This window comes from Schistocerca nitens, chromosome 8, assembly GCF_023898315.1.
Source record: "Schistocerca nitens isolate TAMUIC-IGC-003100 chromosome 8, iqSchNite1.1, whole genome shotgun sequence".
In the NCBI taxonomy this organism is placed as follows: Eukaryota; Metazoa; Arthropoda; class Insecta; order Orthoptera; family Acrididae; genus Schistocerca; species Schistocerca nitens.
Genome location: NC_064621.1, coordinates 58,086,219 through 58,107,755, shown reverse-complemented (window position 1 = coordinate 58,107,755; position 21,537 = coordinate 58,086,219). Strand labels below are relative to the sequence as shown.

The following is a 21,537-nucleotide window of genomic DNA, read 5'->3' as shown; positions in this document are numbered from 1 at the left end:
TGGGACAAAACAAATCAAAATGCTTGGACACCTTGTGTCAAATGAATGCCAGACCCAGAAAAGGTGAGATCTATAACGGAATTTCCCATTCCTAAAAGTGTTAGAGATGTGAGAAGCTTCCTCGGATTATGTTCTCATTACCGTCGTTTTATCAAAGATTTTTGTATTAAAGCCAGGCCACTCCAAGAGTTATTAAAAGCTTATGCTAAATTTATCTGGGGTGGTGCTCAACAAGATTCTTTCGATGTGCTGCGAAAGGCTCTAACGACTGACCCTGTACTTGGTCTGTATGACGAGAGAGCACCTACAGAACTACACACAGATGCTAGTGGGTATGGGATCGGTGCTGTTCTGTTGCAAGTTTCAGATGGAAAAGAGAAGGTTATAGCGTATGCCACTTACAAAAGCCGAGAGAAACTACTCAACTACAGAAAGAGAATGTCTTGCTGTGATCTGGGCCATGTGCAAATTTCGACAGTACTTCTAATGAAGGCCATTCACAGTTGTTACAGACCATCATACACTATGCTGGTTGACAGGTCTTAAGGATCCTACAGGACGACTCTCCAGGTGGGCAGTAAATCTTCAAGAGTATGACGTTACCATAGTGTACAAACGTGGAAGAAAACACCTAGATGCCGACTGTCTCTCAAGAAACCTTGTGCAAGACCATCAAGACTTTGATGAAGTTAGTGACTGTCTCGCTGCACTCTGGGATCTCTCTGCTGAGCAGAAGAAGGACGCCAAGATATCTCAAACTATGCTTGCCTTAAATCGGTCAGAGGATGTGAAAGAACAATTTAAGGTAGTTAATGAAAGCATTACTTTGCAAGAATATCTTTGATCCCTTTGGGAAGAGATGGCTACCAGTGATTCTTAAACACATGCGCTTAGATGTTCTACAGAAATTCCATGACACACCTGAGGCCGGACATCTAGAACTTATTAAGACATACGATAGAACCCACAAGAGATTTTTCTGGCCAGGTTTATTTAGGAGTGACCGTCACTATGTGTCGCACCGTTGAGAGTGCCAGAGGAGAAAGTCAGTTTCTCAGAAACCACCTAGCCGACTCAAACCAATTCCACCAACCGAAACGCCTTTCTAGCGTGTTGGGATTGAGCTCCTCTGACGATTTCCAACGTCTGCTAGTGGCGATAGATGGCTTATTGTTTGCACTGATTATCTGACACGCTATGCTATTACAAAAGCCGTGAAAAGAGCCTAAGCATCCTAGGTAGCCAAATTCATCGTGGAAGACATAGTATTAAAACACGGTGCCCCAACATCGCTAATTAGGGATAGAGGGAAAATTTGTCAATCGAATCTTGTGACCGTGGGTGCAACATTACTCATCACATGACGACTGCCTACCATCCACAAACTAACTGGCTTGCTGAACGCCTTAATAAGACCATCATCGACATGCTATCAATGTTCGTCAGGGTTGAGCGGAGCAACTAGGATGAGGTGCTACCTTTCGTGACGTTTGCCTACAACACAGCCAAACAAGACACCACAGGATTTACGCCCTTTTTCCTGGTGCATGGACGTGAGGAGACTACGACGATGGACACTGTATTACCGTTACATCCTGATGACGTGGACGACATCGGCCAGGTGTTAACCAGAGCTGAGGAAGCTCGGCAGTTAGCTCGACTCCGTGCGCTGCAGGCTCAAGAAAACGATCGCCGAAGGTATGGCGCGAGCAACCGCCCTGTTGTCTACCAGCCTGGTGACCTCGTCTGGATCTTCACTTCTGTTCGGAAGGTTGGTCTCTCTGAGAAACTCCTCAGGCGCTACTTTAGACCTTATGAGGTTATAAGACAGTTGTCTGATGTTACTTACGAAGTTGAAGATCAGAGATACGGTCCACGTCCTTCGAATTAAGCCCTATAAGGATCCTGCAACCAAGGGCAAATTCGAAGCTCCAGCGACAGGCAACAAGCGGAAAGGTGACGAAGAGCGTAGCGGCAAAAGAAGGTCTAAGACTACCGCCAAGACGAGCACCAGTCATCGGGAGCCGGAGTATGCAGGACCGATGACTCGTTCCCGGACTAGGACAACGTAACACCGAGACGCTGTTCTCTTAGGGAGGGAGCGATGTCGCAGAAGACGGTGTGTAGCACAGTGGTGTAGTGGTTATGATACTAAACTGCATGGAGGGCCGTGAATTCAAAACTGCCCTGGGCTGTACAGTTTTAATTTCTATATTCGGTTCGAATACATTCTAGAAGTATCCACAAATATCAACACTCATTGTACTGGAATGTTCTGTAGCTGCATATACACTGTATGTGTTCTGGCCAGAGGCAGTTCGCTCCGCGCTCTTGTATGTGCAAGTGCTGAATAAACCTTCGTTAAGTGAAGTTAGTGTTAGCCATTCATCTAATTACACCTTCTTCTACCTGACTTGCCTGTGACTTTGAACTTTCCTCTATCCACTAACAAGCACAGTGTCTTTCTATGTTTAACAGTTTGTCTGTAGTAAATAACTGAAGTCTGTTCTTTCTCTTTGAATCACCCTGCACAGCGAAATCATCTTCTGTCTGTTATACTATTAGGTGTGTACCACAGTTAATAGCGGAAACTGACACAGATGTAAGTATACGATAATAGTAGAAAAAAACATGGGACCACAAATGAGTCATTTCCGAGGTAATTTTATTTAGTTGCAAACCTGCTATGTCATTCAGAACGAAATATCGTGCTAGCGAGTAAAAATGTATTAGAAATGGAATCTTTTCGTTTTAGTTCCCATGTGGGAGGGGACGAGAGAGGGAGAGCACGTTAATTAACTCTTACTGAGCGTTTAGGGGATCGACTACGGTAGATAGCATTGTCTTATCCAAACATTTACGTGGTGGAGCTGGTACAGTAGCCGTCAACCATCTTGATAGGTAACTCTGAATGGAACACAGTTAATACTGTATAAATGGTTTCTTGTGAACCGTCACTGCAGACAGTGCGACTAGTCAATGTTTTAGGCCCCTCTCACTCCCGTTTGTACTTTATACTGTTAGATAATTAACTTGAAAGTGATTGTACCGCAAGACATTTCTTCGAAACTTAAAGACTATGAACCGCGTTTGTGTTGCCTGGAATTGTGGATAAGGAGAAACGGACTTTGTTTATGTTGAAACAGAAAACAGAGAACAGGACGACTTCAAATTCACCTGTTTTGAATAGCTGTTCTATAGGTGGAAACTTATACAACCACAGAAGGACGTGAGTTCACGGCGTCTTTACTCACGGGAAAGATACTACGCATTTTTGGGGCAATCTCAAGAAAAAGGTCGCCAGTTCTCTTAAGACATTTACTTGCACTTACCATTCTTTCCTCTTATAGTATCGGATAAACGGAAGAACTCACAGTAATAATAATAATCTATAACGAATGTTCACTCTGCAGCAGACTGTGCGCCGTCTTGAAACGTCTGGCAGATTAAATAAAATACCATTTTTAACTTTCATTCATGCAAAGGAAGCATATAGTCAATTCAACAGAACATCACTGAAGAACCAATTGGAAATACAGTGAAACATCAAACTGAATCCTACTTCCTCACAGTAATGTGTACTATTCATTCCCCTGTGATGTCGTGCTAAGAATTTTTTTATGCTCATAGTAAAATGTAATAGAAATGGAGCCCAGCAACACTGATAGCAACGTCATAACGAATAACCACGAGAAATGCATCACACATAAAGCAACTTAGGATAATGTACGAATATTAAATGTAATTTTGAAAAAATTTCCTTAAAGTTGTTGAATGTCAGTCACAATTAACATCAAATCACCCCAGAATTGCTGCTGTCAGTGAATGCAGTTCCGTTTCAACCACATTTCGAGTGAACGTACAGTGGACATTTGGAGTTGGGTACTGGGCGAAAGGCAATTTCTCACATAGAGGTGCACGTCTTCAACATTCGAAACGACAAAGGAGCTGGGCAGTGGCTGAGTGGAGCGTATGACGAGATCTGTCTCGTTAGAAATTTGCCTGTTTCCAAATGACGGAAGTCATCGAGTATACCGCCAGACCGATGGTGCGTTTTACCCAAAGCGCATGGAGGGTGTAGTTCATACTGTAGGCGATTCTTTGACGTTTTGGTGGTAATTTTTTCTACCAGTCATCTAGGTTACCGTGAACACGAAACAGTATGTTTCTTTCAACGTTCTCGGTGGCAAAATGCTGTTCTTTCTCTTATATTTTCACAATGGATATGCTCTGGACACTCAGTACTCTCTCTCTGCTTTTAATTTGAGTTTTATTTTCTGTCTTTAATTGTGATTTAATTAATTAAGATCTCAACCGACAGGTAAAATACCATTGCGTGCTATTTACTGCACTAACAGCAACGATCAAAGTAATAACTGGGGCCCAAAAATTATCGTTGACTTATTCACTGAATTTTGTCTCTAGTAAATTATTGAAAAAACCTCAAGCATTTTTTTCCTATTACTTTCAGAATAGTAACGGACCACGAATAGCAACAGCCCACAGAATGATTGGAAACAATTCCTTTTGTTTAATTCTTTGATCCCTTTATTATGGACTTTAACTATATGAACCTTAACCTTAAAGTTAGAAAAGACCATCGGACTTCTGAACAAATGCAAGTGACTGCAGGTTCTATCGTATTTAATGAATGAAAATTTGCCCTGCCGTAATTGGCAATTGGAATTAAATTCTACGTCCGAACGAAAAGCTTCAGTATTTAACTATCCGAATTTTGTAATACTTCTGAACTTTCATATTTAAATAATTGCTAAGGATATTCTGAAGGATAAAATCAGATAAAAATGGTCCAATATCTATCTATAGTCATAATTTAGACCATTACAACTACGTAATTACAAAACAACGTAAAATGGGAGATATTAAAGCTAAAGGTATTTTCAGAGCTTAGCTTGCCCTTAACAAGGTATATTAGAAGGGAGACTCTTCTTAAACACGGAAACTCTATGAAAAAATAAAGAATGCATGCCTGCAAAAGTTTCAAGATGGTCAAAATTGAGTACATGTTGATTGTAGTCGCATACGACAATGAACTGACGTTTCAGTTTTGCAGAAAACTGAAGTGGTCTGAAGCGCTGTTTTACATTGTTTCCGGAAGCCTGCAGCACCTCCCAGTACGAAACTTATAGCGAGCCCAAATTCAGACCCACGCCGAAATTTGAACCATTTCCCACAAATGTTTGTCACTATTTATAACAGTGGTTAAGACGCAGTAATCAACATACCCTCAATGTTTTAGCTCCACGCACAACGGCATCTAGTAATCAGTCATTGGCACTCCAACGGCTGTGTCATGGCTGAATAAATTGTGGATTCTCTTACTCGCCGGATCGAGAGCATTATCAATACCAGATGCAGCGTTTCACGGTTTCATTTTGATGCCTGGGGAGGGTGGGGGAGGGGTGGTGGTGGGGGGGGGGGGGGCGGGAGTCGAGCTAAATGGTTGTCTGAGGTGCCTATTAACTATTCTAAGATGAATGGAAATGGCAAGAGAGGAGGAACACTTTGGTAGCAATCGCTCAGAGTAAAAAGGGCAGCCGAGACTCCTCCGATTTTACGGTCCGCTCATGTCGAGCGCTCCTGGACGGCTTGGTTCGCTGCTGGCGGTGTAACGGGTCGCACTTTGCGCTGTTGGCAGGTTACTTCGTGTCGTGCGTCAGCTCCAGCATCTCGGTGGCAATGTCGATGGCGCAGCCGCTCATCTTCCCGTTCCTGCTCTTCGGCGGTTTCTTCTTAAACGTCAGGTGAGTCCACGCTTAGCTCAACGACAAGAACTTAGTTATGGTGCATAATATAAAGCTTCTAGTCGAAAGCGCAGACGCAGATATAACCAGACTGCTATACAACGATAATTCGTTGTTTAATTTGTTGCAAAATGTCTCGAAAAGTATTTAAACGATTCACTTGAGATTTTTGGAGTACACTATAATTAGAAAGTAAGTTTTTTTTTTTTTTTTAAAAATTACTTCTATCAGTCACAAACATTGTCAACTATTGTATTACGTATTTATTTAGCGACATGTTTCGAGGGAATACCTCATCTTCAGGCTAAATGGTATTACAAAAACAACTTTACAATAAGGTCATACCGATGTTACACAGACTTTTCGTAAATGCTGCGGTCATCCTGTGGAAGAAGAGAAAACCTAGTAAGAGGCGATGTCACTTTGGAAGTTGGACTGGTATTTGCACGAAAATGTTTTGTAACGGCCACTCGCTTTGTTCTTCTGGCGTGGCAGTCTCGTAATGCGCTGATGTGATCAAGAGAGCCACGGTAATGGAAACACATCAGCGCATCACAACGAGACTGCCACGCCACAAGAACAAAGTGAGTGGCCGTTACAAAACATTTTCGTGCAAACATCAGTCCAGCTTCCAAAATGACATCGCCTCTTACTAGGTTTTCTCTTCTTCCACAGGATGACCGCAGCATTTACGAAAAGACTGTGTAACATCGGTATGACCTTATTGTAAAGTTGTTTTTGTAATGTCATTTAGCCTGAAGATGAGGTATTCCCTCGAAACATGTCACTAAATAAATAAGTAATACAACAGTTGACAAAGTTTGTGAATGGAAGCGGTAATTTAAAAAAAAAAAAAAGCTTTACATATTTCTTGAGACAGTCACGGACGAAAATTAGTCAAAATCGCTTCACTATAATTAACATTCGGAATACCGATCAGTTTAATTCAGACTTTTACACTATACACTAATGAACATTCGAACGGACATAGGCTCATATATATATATATATATATATTGTCACAAACATTGTCAACTATTGCATTACGTATTTATTTAGCGACACACACACACACACACACACACACACACACACACACACACACACACACACACACACACACACACATATATATATATATATATATATATATATATATATATATATATATATATATATATTGTCCGAAATTCTTTCCCTGATTACATAAACTGATAACTCTGGCTAGAAGTAAGATACAAATATGAAACTGATGTCTAATTGTTTACAAACTATCAAAGTTTTTTTCACAAATCAGTAAATTTCCACATGAGCACCCTTGGTAGCACGTAGCACATCTAGGCGATATTCAATTTCCGTCCACACATTAGCCAACATCACTGGTTATCCGTTGCCGCAGGGTTTCAAGATCTGGTACACGTGTTCGGTAGACCTCGTCCCGTAAAAAGAAATCTAATGGGGTTATGTCAGGAGAGCGTGGAGGCCAAACCGTTGGCCCATCACGACCAATCCATCGCCGAGGAAAGGTCATATCGAGATAGGCACGCACGTCCAAACCCCAAAGAAGCTGTGACATCTGGGTGATACTGAAGCAGCTGAGAAACAACATAGAGTCGCAACATGTCCAGATACACTACAGATGTGATGGTAGCCTCAGCGAAGAAGAATGACCCGATAATTCGATCGTGCAATAGCGCGGACCAAACATTCACTTTTGGACTGGTGCACTCGATGACCTCACCAGGGGGTTGTGAACCCCAAATGCGCACATTATGGCGATTCACTACTCCACTGACAAAAAAGGTCCCTTCTTCGGAAAAGGCAGTTCGTCTGAGATAACCATCATCATCCTCAATACGTGATAACATTTCGACCGCAAAGTCATATCGACGTGTACTGTCATTGGGCAACAAGGCCTGAACGATTTGCACTTTGTATGCACGAAACAATAAACGATTGTGTAAAATCTCATGGAGAGAGCTTTTTGGCATCTGTAATTCACGTGAGGCCCTGAGCACCGATTTCTTCGGACTTCGCAGAAAAGACTGCCTTACAGCTTCCACCCTGTCTGCTGAGGTTCTCGGTCGACCAGACCTCGGAAGGTCAGCAACCGATCCTGTGTTCTTGAACTTCTCATACCAGGTTTTAATGCCCTTGACATCAGGTGGATTCCTTCCAAATGTTGTCTGGAAGTGTCTCTGCACTGTGGTTGGCGATCGTGTCTCATGGTACCACAGGACACACTGTGCCTTCTCCTGATTGGTTAACATGGCTTCTTGGGAACTGCACCTGATTCACTACTTACGTACTGCGAACCTAAAACCGAAAAAAAAAACTTCGAGAGATGTAAACAATGTGACACAAGTTTCATATTTGTATCTTACTTCTAACCTGAGTTATCAATTTATGTAATCAGGGAAAGTCTTTTCGGATACCCTATATATGTTGTTGTTGTGGTCTTCAGTCCTGAGACTGGTTTGATGCAGCTCTCCATGCTACTCTATCCTGTGTAAGCCTCTTCATCTCCCAGTACTTACTGCAACCTACATCCTTCTGAATCTGCTTAGTGTATTCATCTCTTGGTCTCCCTCTACGATTTTTACCCTCCATGCTGCCCTCCAGTACTAAATTGGTGATCCCTTGATGCCTCAGAACATGTCCTACCAACCGATCCCTTCTTCTAGTCAAGTTGTGCCACAAACTCCTCTTCTCCCCATTTGTATTCAATACGTCATCATTAGATATGTGATGTACCCATCTAATCTTCAACATTCTTCTGTAGGACCACATTTCGAAAGCTTCTATTCTCTTCTTGTCCAAACTAGTTATCGTCCACGTTTCACTTCCATACATTGCTACACTCTATACAAATACTTTCAGAAACGACTTTCTGACACTTAAATTAATACTCGACGTTAACAAATTTCTCTTCTTCAGAAACGCTTTCCTTGCCATTGCCAGTCTACGTTTTATATCCTCTCTACTTCGACCATCATCAGTTATTTTGCTCCCCAAATAGCAAAACTCCTTTACTACTTTAAGCGTCTTATTTCCTAATCTAATTCACTCAGCATCACCCGACTTAATTCGACTACATTCCATAATCCTTGTTTTGCTTTTGTTGATGTTCATCTTATACCCTCCTTTCAAGACACTGTCCATTCCGTTCAACTGCTCTTCCAAGTCCTTTGCTGTCTCTCACAGAATTACAATGTCGTCGGCGAACCTCAACGTTTTTATTTCTTCTCTATGGACTTTAATACCTACTCCGAATTTTCCTTTTGTTCCCTTTACTGCTTGCTCAATATAGAGATTGAACAGCATCTGGGAGAGGCTACAACCCTGTCTCATTCCCTTCCCAACCACTGCTTCCCTTTCATGTCCCTCGACTCTCGTAATATGTTGAGTGATCTACATTCATATATTTATACGATACTCTAATGAACATTCGGATGAACGGAGGCTACATACTCTTTTCGACAACAGTGTAATGCAACAATGAGCGGCAGAGAGCCAAAGTGGTATAACTCGGCTTTTCCCAGCATCGAGTGGTCTGGTGAGACGGGAGTGCGCCTGTTGTTTGGGCAGGTCGGTGCCGTCGTCCCTGGAGTGGCTGGCGCGGCTGTCGTGGTTCCGCTACGGCAACGAGGCCATGTTCGTCAACCAGTGGGCGGGCGTGCCGCACATCGAGTGCTCCAGCAACGCCACCTGCCCGGCCAACGGCCACGTCGTCCTGCAGACGGTCGACTTCGACGAGGTGCGTCCCGCCTGGAGCCGGCGCGCGGCCTCGCTCAGCGCCACTGTAGTCTGGAGCTGCCCTCCACCTGTATTAACAAACGGAACGGTCATCCCGACCAACCGATCCCAATTGAAGGTTGCCTATCCAACGGCTTCCAAGAGAAACAAACACTTTGATTTTTACTATTTCGCATAATTATTCATCTAATTTAATAGTTGCCCGCCCGGTTAGCCGATCGGTCTGACGCACGGCTTTCCGGAGCGGGAAGCAGCACCTTGTCCCCGTAACGAATCCGCCCGGCGGAGATCCGGTGAGCCGGCACTCTGTGGATGGTTTTTAGGCGGTTTTCCATGTTCCTGGGACCTCTGCTGTTCCTGATCTATATAAATGACCTGGGTGACAATCTGAGCAGTTCTCTTAGGTTATTCGCAGATGATGCTGTAATTTACCGTCTAGTAAGGTCATCCGAAGACCAGTATCAGTTGCAAAGCGATGTAGAAAAGATTGCTGTATGGTGTGGCAGGTGGCAGTTGACGCTAAATAACGAAAAGTGTGAGGTGATCCACATGAGCTGCAAAAGAAATCCGTTGGAATTCGATTACCCGATAAATAGTACAATTCTCAAGGCTGTCAATTCAACTAAGTACCTGGGTGTAAAAATTACGAAGAATTTCAGTTGGAAGGACCACATAGACAATATTGTGGGGAAGGCGAGCCAAAGGTTGGGTTTCATTGGCAGGACACTTAGAAGATGCAACAAGTCCACTAAAGAGACAGCTTACACTACACTCGTTCGTCCTCTGTTAGAATATTGCTGCGCGGTGTCGGATCCTTAGCAGGTGGGATTGACGGAGGACATCGAAAGGGTGCAAAAAAGAGCACCTCGTTTTGTATTATCACGAAATAGGGGAGAGAGTGTGGCAGATATGATACGCAAGTTGGGATGGAAGTCATTAAAGCAAAGAAGTTTTTCTTCGCGGCGAGATCTATTTACGACGTTTCAGTCACCAACTTTCTCTTCCGGATGTGAAAATATTTTGTTAAGCCCAACCTACATGGGTAGGAATAATCATCAAAATAAAATAAGAGAAATCAGAGCTCGAACAGAAAGGTTTAGATGTTCGTTTTTCCCGCGCGCTGTTCGGGAGTGGAATGTTAGGGAGATAGTAGATTGTGGTTCGATGAACCCTCTGCCAAGCACTTAAATGTGAATTCCAGAGTAATCATATAGATGTAGATGTAGATGTAGATGTAGATGCCTCGGTGAATGCGAGCTGGTTGCCCTTTTTCGCCTCAGCTACACTATGTCGGCGATTGCTGCGCAAACAAGTTCTCGACGTACGCGTACACCACCTGAGGTGTCAGGTCAGAGGGGTGTTCTGAACACAATTTCGACACAAAGCGGCTCAATAGGCTGTGGAGTGGAAGGGTTAGGCTAGCGTTAGAACAGTGCATCACCATTGACTAGACACTCATTTATTGAACACGTAAGTCAGGTATTACCCAAAAGGAACAATCAGTACAAATTACAAAATAATATTCTTTTCCTTTAAGTCACTCAAACATTTAAACATGCAAATAGCAATCATTTAACTGAAAGCCTAAGACAGCAAGACTAGAAAATTTGAATGATGAGTTAAAATCATATTTCGAAACGAAATACTTCCTTTAAGGAACCAGCGATCAAAATTAATTACATAATCCTCAACAACCATATTACATCCAAGACATTTAAGATTAAACAGTAATATAACATCAGAGAGCTGCAGTCCCAAGTTTTAAGCAGCACGTTTCAGATGGACTGCACTGCAACAGTACAATACAAGTCCCTCAGAGGATCTCCCCACACAGGAAGTTATTGCCGCAATCGACAAAATATCAACATCATTCCATGTACAGACCTAAAACACACTAAAAGCTCTCTTGAGTTTGGTACCGTTAATTAACCTTTCAACATAACATTCATCACAAGTCTAGCCCTAGGACGGCACCGACACCCCGCAATTTAGCACGCGAAAAACTACAGCGATGCACTCATCACGTATCCTTACAAAATCCAAGAACAGAGAGCCGGCTCTCCAATAGGGGAACATTTAACCACGCGCAGCGTGCGGGTTTGCGGGATGCCGATCTCGCCCTTAACCTCAACACCAGTTCAAATACTAGTCAGCCTACAATCTTGAGCCACCATAGACATTCCTTCAGATACTGCATAGAAAGCCAATGTGATAGGCAAGCAGACCATCATATGATAAAAGCTTAAGCAATTTCCTTAGTAGACAACCCTTATAAGTAGTAGCCGTAATTTTTTTTAAAACGTGAGCACGCCGACAATCAAAAGACAAACAACGCCAATCATAAGGACAGTAGCACATAAGCAAGTAGCAATGGTAACTTCTGCTTAGATTGGCTACAAATCAGCGCGTGATTTAACACACCAGAGAACAGTCTTTACAACATAACCATCAATACAATAGCAAATTACTCACACGTGTACTCCCCCACGATTTCGATTCGCAAAGCCATAGACAAAATGTGGAGAACGTATCACTTAGACCAACATAATGGTACTCCCTCAGTTACCCAAAATAACTGACTCCCTTAGTTGCACACCAACGAACCAGACCTAATGAATCCATCAGAGTTTTCGCCTCTAAATTGTCACAGTACAAGTGAGACTCAATCACAAATGTAATTTTACGTCACCAGTTCCCGTATACTCAATACAAGCGCCTGATTTTCACCCGTTTATAACGGCAGGCAGCAACATCGTACGGAAAAGAGCGTAGACACAAGGTCTTACCTTCTCCGAAAGCAGTCACCGAAACTCTCGGGAACCACTGGGACATCCAATGCAAAAATCGTTACTCCTTCACACAAATTACAGGACGCCCGCTTCCCGCTGTTTGCTACGGCGCCTTCCGTTCAGAGCCAACTTGTATATCTCCATGCGATAGGTCCGGTCCCAAATCGCTGCGTCAACCCGACAACCGTCTTCCACCACGTCCCGGAGCACACCCCCCACAGGACCTCGCCTCGTTACTCCTCGCGTAGGCCCCAGAGGGCGCTGCTTACCGCCCTGACCGTGGCAGGAAAGATAAACCACCAGAGTGTCACTATCGATATGATCCGCCACGGCTCACCACCATTACTCTACCACGCAAACACAGGTGTTAGACTCGTCTGGTGTGAGACGTTCCCTGGGGGTGTCCACCAGGGGCCGAACCGCACAATAACCCTGGGTCCGGTGTGAGGCGGCAGGTGGACTGCAGTAGTCGTCGTGGGGTTGTGGACCACTCCAGCTGCGGCGGGGACGGAGCCCCTCCGTCGTTTCTAGGTCCCCGGTTAACATACAACATACAATTTAATAATTTAAAACATAATCTACTCCTTGGGAGGTACAGTTTCAAGTTCAAGGTTTCACAAAATAAGTACTGGATGGTTGTAATTAAAGTGCATCTACTCAAGGAGCTCCAGCGTGGGCTGTAATTATCATATGGCAGGGAAACTTGGTAGATATGCTAATGTGTTAACGTCGAATCGATTCACGCTGGCCACCAAGTAGAAATCTGGCACTGTAAGGAGATTCTATGACAGTATAACATCCAGGCTCTCATTTCACAAACCATAACGTATGGCTATTGTGAAGAGAGACCTGGCCTAATGAAACTGTTTTATATGAACGGTAGCAATTTATTTAATCGTATGGCTAGGGTCCCCCGTCGGGCAGACTGTTCGCCGGGTGCCGGTGTTTAATTTGACGCCACTTCGGCGACCTGCAGTCGATGAGGATGAGAAGATGATGATGAGGACAGCACAACACCCAGTCCCTGGACGGAGAGAATTGCCCGACGCAGCCGGGAATCGAAGGCGGGCGCAGACGATTGACGATCCATCACGCTGACCATTCAGCTACCGGGTGAGGACAACGACAGCAATTACAGTTCTGCACTGAGAGAGTATCGCCGACTGAAAGGTCTGAGGAGAAATGCAGTGTCATTGAAGCGTTTAAAGAAGATGGCAACGAAATACGAAAATCTACATCTACATCCATATTCCGCAAGCCACCAGACAGTGTGTGGCGGAGGGTCCCTTGACTACCTCTATCGGTTTTCCCTTGTATTCCAGTCTCGTATTGTTCGTGGAAAGAAATATTGTCGGTATGTCTCTGTGTGGGCTCTAATCTCTCTGATTTTATGCTCATGGTCTCTTCGCGAGATATACGTAGGAGGGAGCAATATACTGCTTGACTCCTCCGTTAAGGTATGTTCTCGAAACTTCAACAAAAGCCCGTACTGAGCTACTGAGCGTCTCTCCTGCAGAGTCTTCTACTGGAGTTTATCTCTCATCTCCGTAACGCTTTCGCGATTACTAAATGATCCTGTAACGAAGCGCGCTGCTCTCTGTTGGATTTTCTCTCTCTCTTCTATCAACCCTTTCTGGTACGGATCCCACACCGGTGAGCAGTATTCAAGCAGTGGGCGAACAAGTGTACTGTAACCTACTTCCTTTGTTTTCGGACTGCATTTCCTTAGGATTCTTCCAGTGAATCTCAGTCTGGCATCTGCTTTACCGACGATCAACTTTATATGATCATTCCATTTTGAATCACTCCTAATGACTACTCCCAGATAATTAATGGAATTAACTGCTTCCAGCTGCTGATCTGCTATATTGTAGCTAAATGATAAAGGATCTTTCTTTCTATGTTTTCGCAGCACATTTCACTTGTCTACATAGGGATTCAATTGCCATTTCCTGCACCATGCGTCAATTCGTTGCAGATCCTCCTGCATTTCAGTACAATTTTCCATTGTTACAACCTCTCGATATACCACAGCATCATCCGCAAAAAGCCTCAGTGAACTTCCGATGATATCCACAAGGTCATAGATGTATATTGTGAACATCAACGGTCCTACGACACACCACTGCGGTACACCTGAAATCACTCTTACTTCGCAAGACTTCTCTCCATTGAGAATGACATGCTGCGTTCTGTTATCTAGGAACTCTTCAATCCAATCACACAATTGGTCCGATAGTCCATATGCTCTTACTTTGTTCATTAAACGACTGTGGGAACTGTATCGAACGCCTTGCTGAAGTCAAGAAACACGGCATCTACCTGGGAACCCGTGTCTATGGCCCTCTGAGTCTCGCCGACGAATAGCGCGAGCAGGGTTTCACACGATCGTCTTTTTCGAAACCCATGGTGATTCCTACAGAGGAGGTTTCTAGTCTCCAGAAAAGTCATTATACTCGAACATAATACGTGTTCCAAAATTTTACAACTGATCGACATTAGAGACATAGGTCTATAGTTCTGCACATTAATACGGGTGAGTTCGGTGTAGCACCCGGAAGACGAAGGCGTCCCGTCACGGTGGAAGTTACAGACGAGGTTGCTGTTGCTGTTAACGACGACGCAGCTCGTGGTCCGAACAGTGCTGCTACTGCTGCAGTGTCACGAGAATTGTCTATTCCACGGTCAACAGTACGGAAAGCTCTGGCATCTTTTTTACTCGGGTACCCGTACGAGATACAGACGGAGCAGGAGCTAAAACCTCATGGTCCGCAGCAATGTTCTCAATTTGCTCTTCGGTTTCTGACGCGAATCGAAGTTCATGACACGGGCCGGGCAGCATTCTGTTCAGTGATAAACAACATTTAACACTACTGGGAGCAGTGAATAAACAAAACTTTCGTTTGGGATTCTGTTAAACGGCGTGTTGTATACGAAGAGCCACTGTACCTGCATGGTGTGGATTCACAAGCACCTTTATTCTCGGTCCGTTCTTCTTTGAAGAGGCCTCCTTGTACAGCATGAGATTCATGATTTGGAAGAGGGCAACTGTATGGAAACCAGTTTCCATGCAAGATGGGGCAACACCTCATGATGATGATGATGATGATGATGGTGTTGATGTTTGGTTTGTGGGGCGCTCAACTGCGCGGTTATCAGCGCCCGTACAAAGTCCCAACCTTTTCTCAGCCCAATCTCGCCACGTTCATGAATGATGATGAAATGATGAGGACAACACAAACACCCAGTCATCTCGAGGCATGTGAAAGTCCCCGACCCCGCCGGGAATCGAACTCGGGAGTCCGTGCTCGGGAAGCGAGAACGCAACCGCGAGACCACGAGCTGCAGACGCAACACCTCATGTCGCTCGGTCAGTGAGAGGTCTGCTTAATGCAACCTTCCACGAACGTGTTATCTCCAAAGGTTTTCCAGATGCGTAGTCGCAATATTACCTGATCTGAGTCCGTGTGACGTTCGACTCAGGGGATATCTAAAACAACGTTTTTCCAATGACACGTTCGTTCTCTACTTGATTGTAAGGCCAGTGTACAGGAAGGTGCTGCGCATATTCCATCTGAACTGCTGCGAGCAACTGCTGATCACGTCTCTAATGCTCATATTAAACAAATGGTGCATGTGGCGTCTTCTCTCTTGTTTGAGCTTCACTGCCCGCATGGCGTTCGTAATTCACTGCATATGGAAACATTTCTGTAAGTTTTTCTTGCATTCACAGCACCAAGTTTAAACCCGGTGGCCAATATTGGAACTAATTTTTTCCATCGCAAATCGGTTTCACATTGACGCGGTAGCATATCTTACCATGTTTTGGTGGCATACGATAATTACAGCCCGCACTGGATCTCTGTGTGTAGCTGTACTTTGATACTGGGTAGTTATAATTAAAGTTAGAAACTCTGTAATTACCCAAACTACTCGTATATCCGTTCAGTATTTGAGAATGAGACCGCTTAGCGACTTATAACAAATTTGACAAATACTTTCAAACGTTTTCAAAACTTTTCTGGCTGACACGTCCCATAAAACAATGAATAGAAAAATACTTATCGCTTACTACATTTTCAATGTTCATGCAGCAACTTCAGCATGAGGTTCAAATGGTTCAAATGGGTCTGAGCACTATGGGATTTAACTTCTAAGGTCATCAGTCCCCTAGAACTTAGAACTACTTAAACCTAACTAACCTAAGGACATCACACACATCCATGCCCGAGGCAAGATTCGAACCTGCGACCGTAGCGGTCGCCCAGTTCCAAACGGAAGCGCCTTGAAGCGCTCGGCCGATTCAGCATGAGGCATCACGTTTTAAGTTGTTACCTTTTTACTACAAACTCTAATCACAATACATTTTGCAGACAGTATATACATATAACAATGCATGTATAAAATTATAACAATGCAAGACACATAGTTACGGAGATGTGACGTAATAAACATTGAGAAGCGTGAAAAAGTAGCTTTTGTCACAACGGAGAGCAGTTTACGCGGAGTATACTCGTCCACTGTTCGACAGTAAGAGCACTTACCAACTCCCAACGAACTTTCACCACAATCTAAACCTTTTCCAAGCTTTTTCTGACTTACACCCCTGGTGTTGGTTTTTACTTTGGCATTGTCTATGAGTGAATAATCCGAAACTAATAACACCAACATAATTAGGTTTTTCGTCTTCACCCATAACGTCAAATATTTAACACATTAACTCATTTGTAAGGTAATCAGACTTTTGAATTTCTTTTCTGCAAAGAAGTTCTATTCTTCCAATGGTCTTGTTTGGGACGGGGGGATGGAGAGAGAGGAGTCACTCGTATTTCCCCATCTCGCGCTAACCACTTCATTCCTGCCACTCACAACATCCTCTGCTGCTCCATCCACTGTAAACTTATTTACTCCTGGACGTCATGGCAAAATACTGCTAATCTGACTCTTCTTCTATTAAGGATCTTCCGTTCATGTCTTTGTTCATCAGTTCATTTCATGTTTTAGCATTCCACACAATTTCTAATACAGTTCTACAGGGTGTTTGGCTCTACTGGGAACCAACCAAAGGGCGAAATGAAACAAGAAAATTATCCTGGCAAACACAGATCGGCAAACCAATGCTTCATCCGACACGACTAAGTGCGTGAACACCTCGTAACAGACTCCCCTTAGGATGCATACTGCTGGAATTCACTTGAGGACAAACCTATTACAACGTGTGTTCACATGGCCACCGTGCGTAAGAAGGTAGACAATCCGTCCCGAACTTAATCGACACCGTCAGCAGGACTGGAATACACCAAAGGTTTCATAAATATCTCCGCAGAAAAATTAAAATGAGAACCTGTACAGCCACGCTATCAGCGAACCACGACCGAGACCCGTGCTATCGGCCATTCGTTCTAACAAGGGAACCTCCCCATCGCACCCCCCTCAGATTTAGTTATAAGTTGGAATAGTGGATAGACCTTGAGAAACTGAACACAGATCGATCGAGAAAACAGGAAGAAGTTGTGTGGAACTATGAAAAAATAAGCACAATATACAAACTGAGTAGTCCATGCGCAAGATAGGCAATATCAAGGAGAGTGTGAGCTCGGGAGCGCCGTGGTCCTGTGGTTAGCGTGACCAGCTGCGGAATGAGAAGTCCTTGGTTGAAGTCTTCCCTCGAGTGAAAAGTTTATCGTCTTATTTTCAGTTTATGTGACAAACTCTTATGTTTTCATCACTTTTTTGGTAGGGATTATCACATCCACAAGAAAACCTAAATCGGGCAAGGTAGAAGAATCTTTTTACCCATTTGCCGAGTGTGTGCTAGTTAGGTGTGTCGACAACATATTCCTGTCATGAGACGCACATGGTGTAACCAGTGTCGTATAGAATATATCAGACGTGTTTTCCTGTGGAGGAATCGGTTGACCTATGCCCTTGCGATCAAATGTTTTCGGTTCCCATTGGAGAGGCACGTCCTTTCGCCAACTAATCGCACGGTTTTGCGGTGCGGTCGCAAAACACAGACACTAAACTTATTACAGTGAACAGAGACGTCAATGAACGAACGGACAGATCATAACTTTGCGAAAATAAAATTTTCAGTCGAGGGAAGATTTGAACTAAAGACCTCTCATTCCGCAGCTGCTCACGCTAACCACGGGACCACGGCTCTCCTGAGCTCACTATTTCCTTAATATTGCCTATCTTTCGCATGGACTACTCAGTTTGTATATTTTGTTCATTTTTTCATAGTTCCACACAACTTCTTCCTGTTTTCTCGATTGATCTGTGTTCAGTTTTTCAAGGCCTGTCCACTGTGCCAACTTATAACTAAATCTCAGGGGGGTGCGATGGGGATGTTCCCTTGTAAGTATTCCCGAAGGGCCGGATGAAAATGTGCTGGTGCACAAGCATTCATATACCAGATAGCGATTCTTTCACTCCTCTCGTTTAAACCAGTGGCTTACAACCTTTCTTAGACCATTATCCCTGAGTGTAATTAGACATTAGCTAGTGCACACCCCTCCCCCCACCGTCTGTTGCCCTCTCCTCCTCCACATCATCACCAAATTTAGCACCAAATTAAATTGTAGAATGAAAGGCTTTCCTTGCAACACTTTTATTTTTAAAATTATGAAAGATGACTATGAATGATATTTAGTTCGTGCGTCCGTGTGTGTGTGTGTGTGTGTGTGTGTGTGTGTGTGTGTGTGTGTGTGTGTGTGTTTTGGAATGGATGACGAAGGAATTCGTCGAGCATCGCAAGTGCTACTCACAACTCCTTCTGAGACAAGAAAGCTAACTATCCGCAGTGAGGGTAGACATTTGTTACAAAATGTACTTCCTCTATATTACTCCTCTCCACTGCGGGACTTGCTTGCCCTGCACGCAGCATCCCCCTTTACAATCAACTAAGTTAAAATGTGTGCGCTATAATTACTGTTCGTAAATAACTTGATTGCTCCACCCCTTACTTCTGAACTGGCAGAAATTCGAAGACTTCTGGCTGTTAATGCTTCATGTCTGACCACAGCCATTAATAGTAATAATAATAACAATAATAGTAACTGTGTACAGTGCTATAGTAGCTCCTACGCAGTTACTGCTGTGTCGTGCTGTCAATCCATTGCCGGCCGCGGTGGCCGAGAGGTTCTTTGCGTTTTAGTCCGGAACCGCGAGACTGCTAGGTCGCAGGTTCGAATCCTGCCTCGGGCATGGATTTGTGTGATGTCCTTAGTTACGCTTAAGCAGTTCTAGGGGACTGATGACCTCAGATGTTAAGTGCTCAGAGCCATTTTTGTCAATCCATTTATCTGTCCCGAAGCGAGTAATGAAGCAATTTATGGACCGCTGCAGGTACTAAAATGCTTCAAATGGCTCTGAGCACTATGGGACTTAACATCTGAGGTCATCAGTCCCCTAGAACTTAGAGCTACTTAAACCTAACTAACCTAAGGACATCACACACATCCATGCCCGAGGCAGGATTCGAACCTGCGACCGTTCCAGACTGTAGCGCCTAGAACCGGTCGGCCTGCAGGTACTACCTAAAGCTTGGAGAAGACATTTTCTTGAGATATTTTGCATTTGTTAAGATATATCTCATTTTTATCATCAGCGATGCACAGGACAAAGTCAATATATGTGATTAGTGGATGGACTATGTGAGGAACCTGTAACCTCCATTGCGTTAATGCTAGTAACTGAGAAAAAGTAATTACTGATAACTTATATAATCGGTTTTAGAATCTTATAAAATTGAGATAATGGTAGTGATCTTTTGAAAACAACTTAGATTCGTGACTGAAACTGAATCGAATTATTTAGTTTTTACGCTACAGAAAATTTCATTTTAAGCCCCCGGGGTGGGGGTGGGGGGGTAATTACCCCTAAGTTGGGAAACGGTGATGTAAATGGTCGATTAACTTGTATTGCCCTGCAACACACAACCAGAAAGAAGGCCTTGTAGTAAATGTGGCCGTGTCAACTGATTGACAACAACACGCACCATAAAGGTTAACGGAAAATCTCGGCTGTTGTGCCGTCTCAGCGATAGCATGTGGGTTATCATAGCGCAAACGTGCGTGCTGTGAATGTTCACAAATCCATCTCCGGTAAAGCATGCTCCGTCTGTAAACAATACTTATATGAGGAACTGTGTATCACTTGCAATGTGCAAGGATCCACTGGCAGAAGGCAACCCGGGGGAGAAAGTCAGGTGCTGCGGCCAGGGCTACCACATGTTGTACACGTGCTGCAGCAGTCCTGGTACTTGTTTCCGACATTCCTGCCATTTGTTGTTATACACATTCCTCTTTTCGTGGTGTCGACACTGTCCTTAGTCAACCCGCATGTTGCGTATTCCATTTAAATGAACTGGTCTCGCGCAGGTGCTGATGAAGTAATGAGCACTCTGCTGTCTGGCTGTCTGCCTCTGAGGACACGTTTCGTGATAAATCATCCTGCTTCCTCTGCAGTACTATTACTACCTCCGTAGGTGAAGTGGGTGTCAGCTAGTTCTCCCACTTGATACCGTGTGTGGAGCTGTACGTGAAGAATGCGCTAGCTGTTGTCTTTGGGAAATGCTACCTGGAATATGAGGCCCTGTTTATTAGCATCATTTCCTTGTTTAATTCTCGTCTGTTCGCTTGTTTATTTTGTAACTATAACAGCTAAGCACGCTATATAGCATCTCATTTCAAATGATTCCTGTCTCTTCTCTGGAGTTTGATGGAATTACCGAGTTAGTTACTTCTAAAAAAGCGTACAAATTCGGCCTCTAGATCGCTTTCCTTTATTTCTATTTGGCCGGTTTCGGGCTTGTTGCCCATCTTCAGATCTATTAACTTATTGTTAAGAGCTCGGAAGATCGGCAGCTGACCCGAAGCCGGTCATCTGGAAACAAAGCGAACTGGAGACTGAATTTGAAATTTTTTTTCTTCTGTTGGTTTCCGATGATCGACGTTTCCATCCATACAACGGCGCACACCATCCGTCCACTTTCAGGGACTTTGTCAGCTTTGTATCAATAGAGATCTTTTAATGAAGAAGACATTCTTCGCTCGTGCCAACCTACTTCTGCCATCTTTCTCGGGCCATTCCGCATAACAATTTTTCCTAAATAGGAGATCCCTTTCAGACCTCCCAGTACACCTACATCTGCATCTGTACTCCGTAAGCATCTTTTCGGTGTGTGACGGAGGGTGCTTTGGGCACTACTGACACTTCTCCCT

General features: G+C 43.8%; 1 protein-coding gene across 1 annotated transcript in view; it reads left to right on the top strand.

Moving 5' to 3' along the window:
• The window catches only part of LOC126199039 (protein white-like), a 311,297-nt gene that overhangs the window by 258,435 nt on the left and 31,325 nt on the right, over positions 1 to 21,537 (top strand). The window contains exons 11-12 of the mRNA XM_049935743.1: positions 5,660 to 5,765; positions 9,354 to 9,522. Coding sequence (XP_049791700.1) covers positions 5,660 to 5,765; positions 9,354 to 9,522 — 275 coding nt within the window. The remainder of the gene's footprint in view (positions 1 to 5,659; positions 5,766 to 9,353; positions 9,523 to 21,537) is intronic.